The sequence below is a fragment of the Triplophysa dalaica genome, chromosome 1 (assembly GCF_015846415.1).
Source record: "Triplophysa dalaica isolate WHDGS20190420 chromosome 1, ASM1584641v1, whole genome shotgun sequence".
NCBI lineage: Eukaryota > Metazoa > Chordata > Actinopteri > Cypriniformes > Nemacheilidae > Triplophysa > Triplophysa dalaica.
Genome location: NC_079542.1, coordinates 33,880,961 through 33,894,208, shown reverse-complemented (window position 1 = coordinate 33,894,208; position 13,248 = coordinate 33,880,961). Strand labels below are relative to the sequence as shown.

Genomic DNA, 13,248 nt, shown 5'->3' with positions numbered 1-13,248 from the left:
CGCTACTTGAGCAGGTAGAGCGATAACTCTGGCGCTGATACAAAAGACACTTGGCCATTTCTCCAGATGTATTATGGTGTTGGCTGCCCATCATTGTTTCATCAAAGAAGGCTTTATGCTAGCAAAGACATCAAGGGGAGCGATTGTGAAGAGCAGCGATTGAGTAACACAGGTGAAGCCTGTACTCCAGTAAATCATATTAAATAAAGCTTTACATCATGTTCCGTTAAAGAATTTCAATAGACTTGCCCAAGTACTGTGCATGGGCGAGGATGGACCTTTGAGTCTGATTATGGTTTCTAAATCAGCTGATGTTCTACATCACATGTGAATAACCTGCTGTCATAAAAACAACAGGTGAAGAGCGGTTCCCATTTCAAATTTATAAGGGATTTGTACACATATGTGAAGAAGAGTCACCAACCTGTGAAGCTTTCTTCAGCAGAACACAAAAGTAGATTTTTCACAGATTGATGGTAACCAAACAACGTTGAACCCCATTGACTTCCATTGTATGAATACAAAAAAACACTTTTTCTACAAATATCTTCTTTAGTGTTCCACTGAAAAAAGAGTCACATACAGATTTACAACCACATGAAGAGAACTTTTTGGGTGCTCTGTCCCTTTAAATATGAGCCGGGTTAAAAACAAATGACTTTCTATAGGAAAGTGGGATGTTGTTATTACATCTTCTAATTATGTCCAATTCTCTGATAACTGTGACAGTAAAGATTACAGCTTCCTTTTGGAAAATAACATGTTGACATCTATTGACGTCAAACCGGTTTAAATACGCACATGCAGCCATTTACAGTAAATAACTCATTTTAAGACCGAGTGTTCCTCACACAATACTTTCATGCTGTTTCTAGTTTTTGACATTTGCAGTTATGGGGCTTTTTTGGCACTATTTAAGTTGTTGGAGTGTGACAGTTTATTTACAATATGCTCATATTATGTAAAACAATATACAGCACAATAATCTGATCAATATCTTTTTTGTTATTCGACAGAAAGTCTTATGGGATTGCGGAAAGTAAATGACGACAGAATTTGTGTTTGTGGAGAAAAGCCTTCTTTATCACATCATCATGTGAAATCTGTTGGATGGCATTGAAGATGCGTATATGGTTCGGACTCACTTGTGTCCCAGCTCATGAGCGATGGTAAAGGCCAGGTTGAGTCCGTTGTCCTCCGCCAGTACACACTTCCTCTTGGGACTGCAGGTGCCGCCCAGGTAAGCAATTCCTGGAAGAAGACCAAAGCTTTACAATGACACAATAATGAACATCTGAACCAATCTGACACTTTTATCGTAATGGTTCAGTCACCGTGAACGTCTTTTAGCAATCTTAGATTTTTTGATATGTTGTTCATATTTAACATCTGATGATTTCATTTGGTTTTGAAACAGAATGTTTGTGTTTTTGTCTCTTGGTTTGTAACTTTGTTCGCATTTCTATGCCAATGTACAGTGGCGCATTGCTGCCACATACAAATTATTGTTTAAACCATATTATGTCATAATTACGACATAATATGTAGCGATGCATTTTCTCTTTAACATATTTTGTACCAGTGCTAATAAAATACAACTCAAACCGAGAAGAAAGTAAAAATAAACCAGTTCAGTTAAATGTGCCATCTGTCACAGTTATTCTCTGTTATGTTATGTTTATATTCAGTTACTGTTCTCCTAACTAGTTTGTTCCCATAGTTACTGATAAGTTCGCACCAATTTCTGTTTTCAGTTTTACATTCCTCTAACCTGTGTTGACCACACTTCATTGTCTATTTGAATGTTTTTATAAAAAAACATAGGGCCATATTTTAACATCTAAGCGCATGGTCTAAAGTGCATGACGCAGGTGCAGTCAGGGCGTGTCCGAATCCAGTTTTGCTAGTGTACCGACTGGGGAAAACGGTCGGTGCGCCGGGAGAGTTTGTTGGTGGAAAAGCTTAATGCTACTCAAGCGAGTAAACTGATTGTACTTGTACGCAAAGTTAAAGCGCGCAAGTGGATTATCTACGGACAAGCAGAAATCCACCAAAGCTTCCCGAGGTGACATGAAAGCATTTCTGTTCACAATAATAATCCTTTACATTTTCATCTTTAATTGTTTCATATTTAAAAATGTTTGTGTGCTGCTGCTCTTGAATAAATAGCTGATAAACTGAAACCAGAAGTGCTTCTGCAGCAGCATTTACGTCCCGGACTATATCACGGCCTATCACCTTTCCGATTGGTCTGTAAAACCACCCGGTTTGAGTCTGACACTGGACCAAACCCACATATCTCACTTAGCATGTGACCCGCGTAAATGAAATCAATTATAAAAGAAATTCAGGCCAGATGCTAAAACTAAAACATGCTATAAATCCGTAATACTGTAAGATCAAGAGCATGTGTCCTGTATGCCACACGTGTCATTTTTCTTTAGATTTAAAACTGATACGGCACGTTTAGCTGGACAGCGTGTCACGCCAGCAGCTGTTAATACTCAAGCAGCCGTTATTCCTGTATATATTATGATTGAAGGCCGTGGGGAGCACGCGCAGACAGACACGACAGGTGTGCCTGTCAAACCACTAAAAAACATCAATCTGAATGGACAGAATCCCATCTGATAGCATGCTTATAATGCAGCGATGCCAAGCATAAAAATAAGCAGTGTCACCCATTTAAAAAAATGTATGATCAACTATTGCTGCAGGAAAGATCTCATTTAAATATATAAATAGAACACAGTCCTTTCAGATAGGTACTGATGTTTCATTTTTATTGGGAATTGCACAGAATTAAACCCCAAGCAAACATCTTGGCGAGAAGTGGGAGACGGAAACTGTATTGTTGGCATCTTTTTTGGCTTTGGAAGAAAGTTACTCCACACAACGACAGTCAGAATCAATGCAAGGCGTGTCTAAACTATATTTAAAATCACTTGACAGACATATCTGTACACACACACAAACACACAGATGCTGGCAGATGCAATGTTTGCTTGTAAAAATACAGCTGGTTATTATAACAATGTGATAAAAACACAGGTGATCCCCCTGTAGGCCTACAGGACTTTCCTTGCATGTCTAAAATCGAACATTTCATCATTGCAAGAAAATCATGAAAATTGTGTTATTGGAACAATGATTACATTAACATACAGTATGACTGCTGGAATATAAGCAAAATCTACAGCAGCGAGCCGTCTACATACGAAACATCTGGTAACATTTTACAATAACATCACACTCATTAACATCAGTAAACACATTTGCCAACATGAACTAACAATAAGCAAAATGGGTTTACAACTTGTATTATGCATTGGTTTATAAAATTGTTTATTGTTCATGTTAATCCGTTGTTTATTAACTAATGTTAACAGATAAAACAGATGCAATTTAGATGTGTATGAGTAAATGTTGAAATGAACCCAGATTTATAAATTCTGCAGAAGTATTGTTCATTGTTAGTTCATGGAACTAACAATTCTGAATAAACGTTGTAAAATGTTCAACATCTTATGAAACATGAATGGCAGACTCTAAATGGCAGAATTAAAAGTGTGAGTAGTCAAATAACTATCGCTTACTTAAAGCAAAAAGCGCTGGCGAGAAAAAAACTAAAACAGTTCTTTAGAGACGGAATCAAAGGTCTATGGAAACGCTGGAAATTAATGGGCCGTGACGGAAATCTATGATGGAAAAATGATTTCCCTTAAATAGCAAATAAAAACAGCAGGTTGATTGGAAACCAGATGTTGTCCTGAATTCCTTTTTAATTCTACATGTCTTCATTTTTTTACAGTCTTGCATACTTACACAAGAGCTGTAATTATCTCTGCCGGGTCTGTCATGTCATTGATTTACACTTCACAAAACTCTGCACTCGTTCTATGCAGTGTAACACGCTGGAGAAGTTATTTGAACAGAAGTCAAACTTGTAATGATTGTCTTGATGAGAAAACTACAGATACATGACTTATTTGAAGTCAAAGATGCAGATTTCTTTTAAAAGAAATAAATAAAAATGAAATAAACTATGCCCTTTAAAAACTTATATAAATAATATTTACTTATATACAATACATTCAATTGTTATTTTAAAAAAGATTTAATATTAGCACAGCATTTTAAACAAGAAAAATGGATGTCATTGGATTTCCATCAGAAATGGAATAAAGGTACAAAAACGAATAAGACTCAACGGCAAGTTTTTCATTTTAATAGATTTGCAAAAATTTTGTTAGAACAACACCAGGAATGTGTATTAAAGGAGTAGTTCATTTTCAGAATAAATTTTGATGATAATTTAATCATCCCCATGTCATCCATTATACTTATCTATTTGTTTCTTGAGTCGAATAGAGATGAAGGTTTTTGATGAAAAGATTGCAGGATCCATATAGTGAACTTCAATGGACAGCAAACAGTTGAAGGTCAAAATTACAGTTTCACTGCAGTATCAAAGGGCTTTAAACCAGGGGTATCCAACATTGTTCGGGGCAAGGACCCCTTAGATGAGAGATGCATGGAGCAGGGACCCCTTATACTAAATGTGTAATCGGAGCCATTTAAATAGACACCACCCTTATTGTCATAGCAATATTATGTTAAGACATTACATTATATTACTATAGTTTCTGTTAAATGTTTTTATTATTAATATAGATTGTTTGATTATTTTAAGGGATTTGCAGCATCATTCGTTTAACTTTTACTGTGAGATGGATTATTTACATGTCCTGAACCTTAGTTTTTATTAAGTGTTCAATGAGATGACTGACCCTGGTTAATGACACAAAGACTATTCTAGTTGAGGTAGAGGTCATCTCTGGAAGCCAAAGAAATCAGTGCAGATGTTTTGCACTCTGTTGTAAAAGCAGGCCGTTTTATTACTTCCACTTCTCTGTGTGTTGCAGAACACAACGCTAGTTTGCAGTTTTCCTGTAGCTCAGTGGTAAGAGCATTGCGTTAACAACGTTAGGTTGTGGGTTCGATCCCAGGGGATTGCAAATACCTATGTTTAAATGAATAGGATAATACAATGTAAGTCGCTTAGGATAAAAGCGTCTGCCAAATGCATAACTGTAAATGTAGTTTAAAATTCCGAGCTCCGTTGTATTTTGTGGATCAACATCGTCAAACTTTATTTTAAACACGTTTGATAGTTTTGTCAGAGTTTAAAAAGCAGAAACGATGTGGTGTCATTTGCCTGTCAAATAAGTGCTACAAATTTTACCAAAAGTCCCGAAATATATGAGAATGCAATTTATTTGCACGCAACTCCTTTCATGTGTACTCTGAACTTATCGGAAGGGAGACAATGAAGCAGATGTAACGTTGCTTCTATCGCTTCTGCTGCCTGAATGGATGTTTTTGTCCGTACGCAGGTTAAAATTGCAATGCGCGGGAGCTCAATGAGTCTGCGTTGCCGCGCACGTGCGCTGCTTAAAGAGAACATTCCATTCCATTCCATTTTCTACCGCTTATCCGAAAAGAGAACATCGGTTGTAATATTTCTATGCCCATGATTTACATTTTTAACAAAAAGTTGCGTGTGAGTAAACATGCTGAAAAGTTATTAGCGGACCCCTTGCAGTTCCACCGAGAACCCCCAGTTGAAGACCCCTGCTTTAAACGATACCAGACGATGAATAAGAGTCGTATCTAGCGAAACGAATGTTCAATGAAACGTATTCAAATGTCTTTGAGTCAATTTATCGTTTAATTGGTCATTTTGTGTGAGTCTCCTAGATGTTGTAATATTAAAAAAGCTAACCTTTTCAACATAACAACGTATTACGTGAAGTCATGAACGTGCATCGCAGAACAGCGCAAGGCGAGTATTTGTGTTTATAAAGCATATACATACGAACGTTTGGCTAGATAAGACCCTTATTCATCGTCTGGTATCGTTAAAACCCCTTTGAAGTTGCACTGAAATAGTAATTTTCTCCTTCAACCATTTGGAGTCCATTGAAGTCCACTATATGGAGAAAAATCCTGGAATGTTTTCATCAAAAACCTTCATTTCTTTTCGACCGATTAAACAAATACACAAACATCTTGGATGACACATTAAGAGATATTAAGATGTGCTTGATTTTGATTTTATAGTGATGTCATGCAGAACTCCGTAGAGGTCAGAGGGTCAGCCCCACAGTGCGATGACATCACTAGTTTTGTTTGACTCAGCGTTTGTGGGATCAAACACAGCTCGGAGCTGCACGGTCCTGCCAGACGGACTCATCCCTAAATACACATGGCACAGATATATTTTCCTGATTGTTTCTCTGGGGTTAATTTGCCGTTAGCTCATGAAGAGTGTTTTGCACTCGCAGGCAGAAGCACAAATCTACCACCTCAGCAGTTCAGCTGAACCCAATTCTTTGTCAGCTGCTTTCACTGTCTCCAATGACAAACACTGCAGTCTCTCTCAGAATTCACTTGTTTTTTTTGTATCCTCACTATATCTTACAAACAAACAGACAAACTGAGCAGAGGAAATAGGATGGTGCTCGATTTTTCCCCATTTCTCCAGTTTCCCACAATAAGAAACTCAATTTTCAAAAGAAACCGACATGTAAACAAACAAAAACGGTCTGAATTGGTCCACTTTCATCCCTTAAAAGCTCTCTAAAAAACACACATGGCCATCCATCGCTAAGGAAATCCACCAATAAGCTCTCTTTAATATCTAAATTGTTTAAAGATTGAATAGATGTGTTTGTTTCGTAAGAAAATGTGATAAACGTGAACCGTAAACAAACACAAACAGTGTACATTATTACTAGATCTCCTTTTGTCCACAAAGGTCCCTTGAATAACACTGGAAACACACAAGATGGACCATGTCTAAAAGGAAAAGACCTCTATTACAGAAAATGTAAATATTACATTCCGTGACTCGAAATTGTATAAGAAATATTGCAATGTTTTGAGTTAATCATTCTTACAATTAATCTATATCAAAAACATCTCCAATGGAATGCTAAATTACTGAATTTTATACAGTCACCCATTGTCTGGATTACAATTTGCCATGAGCTTTTTCAATTCAAACTGATGCAGAGAAAGCACATTAAACGTTTGAGTATTCACACGACAAAATAATCGTAAATGTTTTGTGACTTTGATGAAAAATTCTGAAGCTAGACGGCCAATGTTTTCCAAGGCTGGGAGGAAAGGGTTGAAGACTATTGACAGAGTTTCTATATTATGTGTGCTGGACACTTTTTGTTTTTTGTTTCAACGACTGAACAATAACATTTCTCCTCTGGGAAATTACTGATGTTCACATAAACAGTTTGTTATCTGGTATTTAAAAAAAAAAATTTGCTCTGAGGATGGTTCGCTTAGATAATTCTCTTTGACATGTTAAATTACTAATAAAGCACATTCATGCACCCTCGAGCAGTTTGCGTTTGGTTTTAATGTGAACATTTGTGCTTGTATTTTGTTTTTCATGACCATCTTCTAACAGTTAAGAAGGATGTTTTTGCTACTGTACATGACTTCAATGTAGTATTTAAATGACAAAATCAAAATGATTTTAATATTTATTCACCCTCACGTGTTTGTTTTGTGAACCTGCAAATGACTCAAAACACAAAAGAAGATATTTTGTCTCAGCGGGATTCTGTGTTGTTCGGTTATTCAAAATCTTTCAAAAAAGCGTGAGGACATTTTCCATATTAACCAGTCTGCAACGCTTTTCGGACATTCTCATATATAAGAAACAGAAGCGAGTCACAGGCCAAACATTTGAAAGGTCTTGGGGTTTCTTTGGACCGTTCATGTCTCTGTGGTCTTCAGCTGAATGTGTCCATTATGTCTCAGACCGTTATTTAAAGTTTATGTTTAAATTTCATCGAGCGAAAATTTATAAACACAGAAAAGCAGGAATGACTAAAAAGGAGTTGCTTATTATTGCTAAACATCCCACATCCGTGTCGCGACGGAAATCCAGAAACCCTGAGGAATTTGTTTTAAGAAGACAAGGGTCAGCCATTTGAAACCATAAAGTCTCTGCTCCAAAATCTTTAAAACCTAAGAGGTTTTTTTTTACAATGGTTAGTTGTACAGACGTGAATGAGATCTCAAATTGTGATAAAAATCAAATCAAGTGAGAAAATCCTAGAGGCATCTCTGAAAGCAATATTGACAATAACACGATGGCAAATACTAGAAAAAACAAATCTAGAAAAACTCTCTTTTGACTCTGTTGTATTCAGGTATTTTCACGTAAAACCAATGAAGCATTGCCTGTTATTCAGTCTCTGCAGGATTTTGCGGTCGCAGAATTTAACCCATAATCAAACAAACAAAAGTAATATTTTTGATTTTTCTGTAACCCCCCCACAATTTTTTTCATAAAATTTTACCAAAGCCGCGACAAAATCAAGCATTTTTGGTTGCAGAAGTCACATAAATCTCAGCAAAATACTTTAGTACAATGTTTTTGTCCATCTGCCCTATTGATTTTCTCCAAATTTATTTACCAGAACAAGCAATGCACCAGACTCTTGTGTAGTGGCTGGAAAAGTTAAAAGCCTGCTATCAGATCTCACGTGACTTACTGACCGTTGCTCAGGGAGAAGAGCTTAAAGAAGCGCGGACTTCAAAAGCCGGGAAGTGAATATGAGACAGGAGACGTTAAGTCTGAGGTATGAGTTTATCCATTCTAAAAATCAAACCATTCCACAATGGCATCCCGTCTGAGGTCCCGTGCTACTCCCAACGGTGCAGCTCCTCTCATTTAATAATGATAACCTTTAACCCCGTTACAAGGGTGATTCCCGACACGAGTTTAACAGGAGGACCTTTAAACGGATTGAAAACACACCCAGATGATGTTACGTGATGTTTTCATTGAACTGGATTTGTAATCTTCTGTAGGCCAATCCGTTTTATGCCGTAATCCCACGAGCGCACTTGGCCCGTATTCCGCACGTTTATAAATCATAATGATTTACAAAAACGTCCTTTTGGCTTTTAGTTTCGAGGGCTCTTAAACAAACGAGTTGTAGTTTGCGTTGGATTATTTCCAGTATTGCACAATCTGGCGAGAAAAGAAAAGAAAACACAGAGCAAATTTCTGCTTACGTTATGAAAAAGGAAAGAAATTATTTTTGTTTTTAAGACAAACATTATAACCCATTACAGATTTAACTCACACGCAGTTGCTGATATGCAGAAAACCTATGTGTCTTCTTTACAAACATCACCGGAACGTTTGCAGAACGTTTAGAGTTACAAGCTGATAAGGCATCTCATACTTTCAAAACACATCAAGCCTGACGCCTCACACCGCAATCTTTTGAACAATTATTCGAGCCTGGATGGTCTGTTTTCTTAAGTTAACGCTGATGGTGAGGAATGAGGTGGGTTTGATGCCTGTGACGTCATCGCTTTGGTCAAATTCCACAACTGGCCTTTGTGAATATCGCTTCCTTTATCCAACGGCTGTCACCGCGCGTCATTCGGTTACTCTCAACCCAACACCAATCCACTCGAGACATGCATATACAGTCAAATAATTGAAGAATTGCATCATCTAAGTGTCAAATCAGAAACAAAGATACGGAGCAGAAACAGAAAGTATGCTTATCTAGTGTGTCCGGACGGCCAGTTTTCACGGTTAATGTCAACGTTCCCCTGAGGGATGCAGGCCACCCGTATAGACTGACATCAGCTCATTCTACAAATGCCTTTCCAAGCTGCTGTATAATGATACTACTGTGACCCAATTATATCCAACATGCCGTAACAATTACGTCCCGCTCCGATTGTCTGAAAATAACAATACGGGCTTGACGTAGAGACCCCGCCTGGAATCAAGAGGATAAGGATAAATACATTCAAATTCCAACTCAACTGCTGAATGTGAACTAACTTTAAATACTAATGATGAAATTATAATGTATATGTTGAAAATATATCTGTATATGAAATATATATATATTTAAATATCTTAAATATGTAGCCAAAGAACGTATTCACAAGATTGAAAGTCGTGATGGATTAAAACACTAAAAACTTGAGCGTCAAACAAGTTTTGTTGTGCATTCCCAAATAAAGAGAAGGGAATGCTGGGATACGGGCAACAGTCACCTGGTTCTGCTCATCAATGGCTGGAATGTAAGGGTTCAGGAGAGGGGAAGAAACACAACTTCCTTCAAAAACCCCTCACGTCATTTTAAAACCAACAACATCATCAAAACATGCTTAAAAGCAGTTCATAAAGAAATACTTACCAACTGTATCACAAGGCTCATCTTTGTGGACGCAAAAATCTGTTCTAGAGAAAAAACAAGAGATAGAGAGAGAGAGAGAGAGAGAGAGAGAGAGAGAGAGAGAGAGTGAGAATTGAATTTTCAAAAGACCTTTATTACAAATATTAACACATTGTTCATTGTTCAATAATAATTATTATTCAATTCATAATTTATTTAAAATAAATACGAGGGAGAGAGAGAGTCTGCTGAGCTTTAGAAGAGCCACTTCTGAATAAAACATTTAGGCTAATAGTTCCTTTACAAAATAGTTTCGAGACAAAGAATAAAATAAACGAGGAAAAGAAGCTTTTGTGAATAAGGAATAGGAGGCCGATATTCAATTCTATTTATATATATTCCATTTATTACCATAGCACTTTTCACAGTCTTCTCACATCACTTGCATAGAAATAAAATAAAGAGATGAAAATGAACTGACAAAATGATTGTCTTTAAGACTGTAATCGGACCTTTACATTCATGACAGATTCAGAATGAAGCAAATATACATTATTGTATACAAAAAAGTTGAAATAAAACGATGTCTGGGACTCTTGTTAAGCTGTTGATTTGTTTGGATGTAACTCTACATGTCCTCTGATCAGTTAAAAAATGTATCACTTTGAAACAACAGCAAATAACAGAATCCAGTTCATTTCCTATCTGCGTACTAAAAAACTATATTAATTTTTTATATGAGGGTGGAGTCAGCCACAAATGTTAAAGAGAGGTCACAATAACAAATGGGGCACGAGTTTAACATAACGCCACTGTTATCACAAAAATGTGAATGTTACTTCTGATTGATGCATTTATTTGATTCAATTTAAAATAAACTTCTCTGGAAATAAACATATTAACTTTGCATTGGTAAGTGCCATACTGCCTTGCAGAAAAAAAGATATGACCTCTCTTATGTCTCAGTTGATTCTCATAGACATCAGGGAGATTAAATAGAGAACAAATGGAAATGTTTAAAAAAGTCAGAAATCTCCCAATTGTCTCTTTTAGAAGAGTTTGAGAAGAGATGTCAACAATGTGTCTTGTCAAGTCTGAAATCAAAAGTCAATATTATTGAAGATCTCAATATGAACTCAAACATTTCTCATCACATTTACTCAAATCCAGAAGATTTGAAAGCTACAATCTACATTCATTTCACATCTTCATACTCTTTATCTGTTTCAACAATGACACACAAGTGACGTAGTCTATTTCAGTTCCCGCAGAACAATAAAGCGATACACACAACGTTTTCAGACCAGCACGCCCATGGGCGCATATACTAATATAAAAGTTCAACCACTATATTTAAAATGTAAGGTCATTTTCGAACAGTTTATTTAATCGATTAAATGGTCATTTACATGTCACAAAATAGCTGCATTAATTTATTTTTATTTTTAAGGAAAATTGTAAAATAGAAATTACATTTTAATATTAAGAATATTTTATCTTTAATATTAGGGTAAAATATCACCAGACATTTCTGCTAGATTCAACCACCTTCAATCAATGATCCTTTGGGCACATCTAACAGATAGATTAACTATTTTTACTGGATTCCCAGTAGCAGTGCTTACAGCATTGGGAGTCTTTTGTGGCTGTGATCGTGCTGAGATTATAATGAAACAAACAGTGAACGTCTCCGGGTCGGGTGTGAAATGGCAAACATATTCTTCAGAAGGGCCTAGTTTCCCACGCACCCCTCTCTTGAGTGAGCGAGGTGCTGAAAGCTTCAAATCAGCATGTGAGTGTGAATCAATGTGAAGAACACTGAATAAATATGAGGGATGAGGGTGTCTGCCGGAGGTGCAGACAGACAGAAGAAAGAGAGCCGGACACACCAGAAACTAGACGAAACCAATGCCAAACAACACTTGATGTCTGGACATCATCCAGCCAAAATGATGGACATCCCCACCCCTCCACTTCTCGACTGGTCGGATTTCAAACAGATTCATCCCCACGTTACAACCAGATGCCGCATCTCCCATTTGACATCCATCTATGAGTCTTTGTTTCTGCTTTCTCAAGCAGGCAGGCTGAGAAGGTTCCTTTAAGGTGTGCTAGAAGCTGACACACAATGAAAAGGGACGTTGCGAAGGATAAGTGTTAGTTAGTTAAGCAGAAGATCAATTCTTCAATTATCAGTCAATGTTGAGAGGTGGGGAGGACTGAACAGCATTCCTGAAGCGAACACAAGCATGTCTGACAGACAATAAGGGTTAATGTTGTCTAAGACGCTTCCTCTTGTAATTGTCTTTGGCAGAGCAGGTTACAATCTCCAACCCTGTCATTTGTCTTTACCAAAACTGTGCTTCTTATCTAAAAAAAGGACTAATAGGTGAGGAGAGCCAGAAAGCCTGGAGAGATGCTTCTGCTGCGGTTACTGTAAACGTCTAGTCTCAGAAGCGGGGTGACAGTATCACAATCACAAGAAGTCATCAATTAGAAATAATAAAGACAACATTGTTCATTAGATGTCTGACATTTGACTTTCAAACATCAAATAGACATATTTGGACGTGTGACTTTAGTCTGGTCTTCATCGGTTTCAAATGTTTTTTGATGTGAGCTTTAGGTTTCTCTTTTGTTCCTTCACAGCTTAAGTGAATTTGACACATGAATAATTGAAGATGCTGATTTAACATATATTAAAAACTCATAATACTTATACACAATGTCCTACAGTATGTTATTTGCAGACAGGTTATGTAGTAAAAGTGATTTATCATTGTTTGGCTGATTGGAAAGACAGAATGGTTCTATAAGGGGTTCACACCTCAGATTTCCCACATCAAACCCAGAAATAATCATCTGGAACAGCACTCACAGTGAGACATCCGACCTCTAAACTCGAGGCAAAACGTTCAACCCTGACCTTTGGGAAAACATGTCACGACAAAGATGCTTCAAAAGTGAGATTAAGTGCGGAGGAACCTTATGTGAAAACAAACTTGAA

At 37.0% G+C, this 13,248-nt stretch overlaps 1 protein-coding gene across 2 annotated transcripts in view; it reads right to left on the bottom strand.

Annotated features, from left to right (window-relative positions):
• The window catches only part of adamts17 (ADAM metallopeptidase with thrombospondin type 1 motif, 17), an 84,137-nt gene that overhangs the window by 49,673 nt on the left and 21,216 nt on the right, over positions 1–13,248 (bottom strand). For both annotated transcript variants that reach the window (XM_056737265.1, XM_056737325.1), the window contains exons 7-8: positions 10,263–10,306; positions 1,146–1,251 (exon numbers count right to left, since the gene is read on the bottom strand). In XM_056737265.1, coding sequence (XP_056593243.1) covers positions 1,146–1,251; positions 10,263–10,306 — 150 coding nt within the window. The remainder of the gene's footprint in view (positions 1–1,145; positions 1,252–10,262; positions 10,307–13,248) is intronic.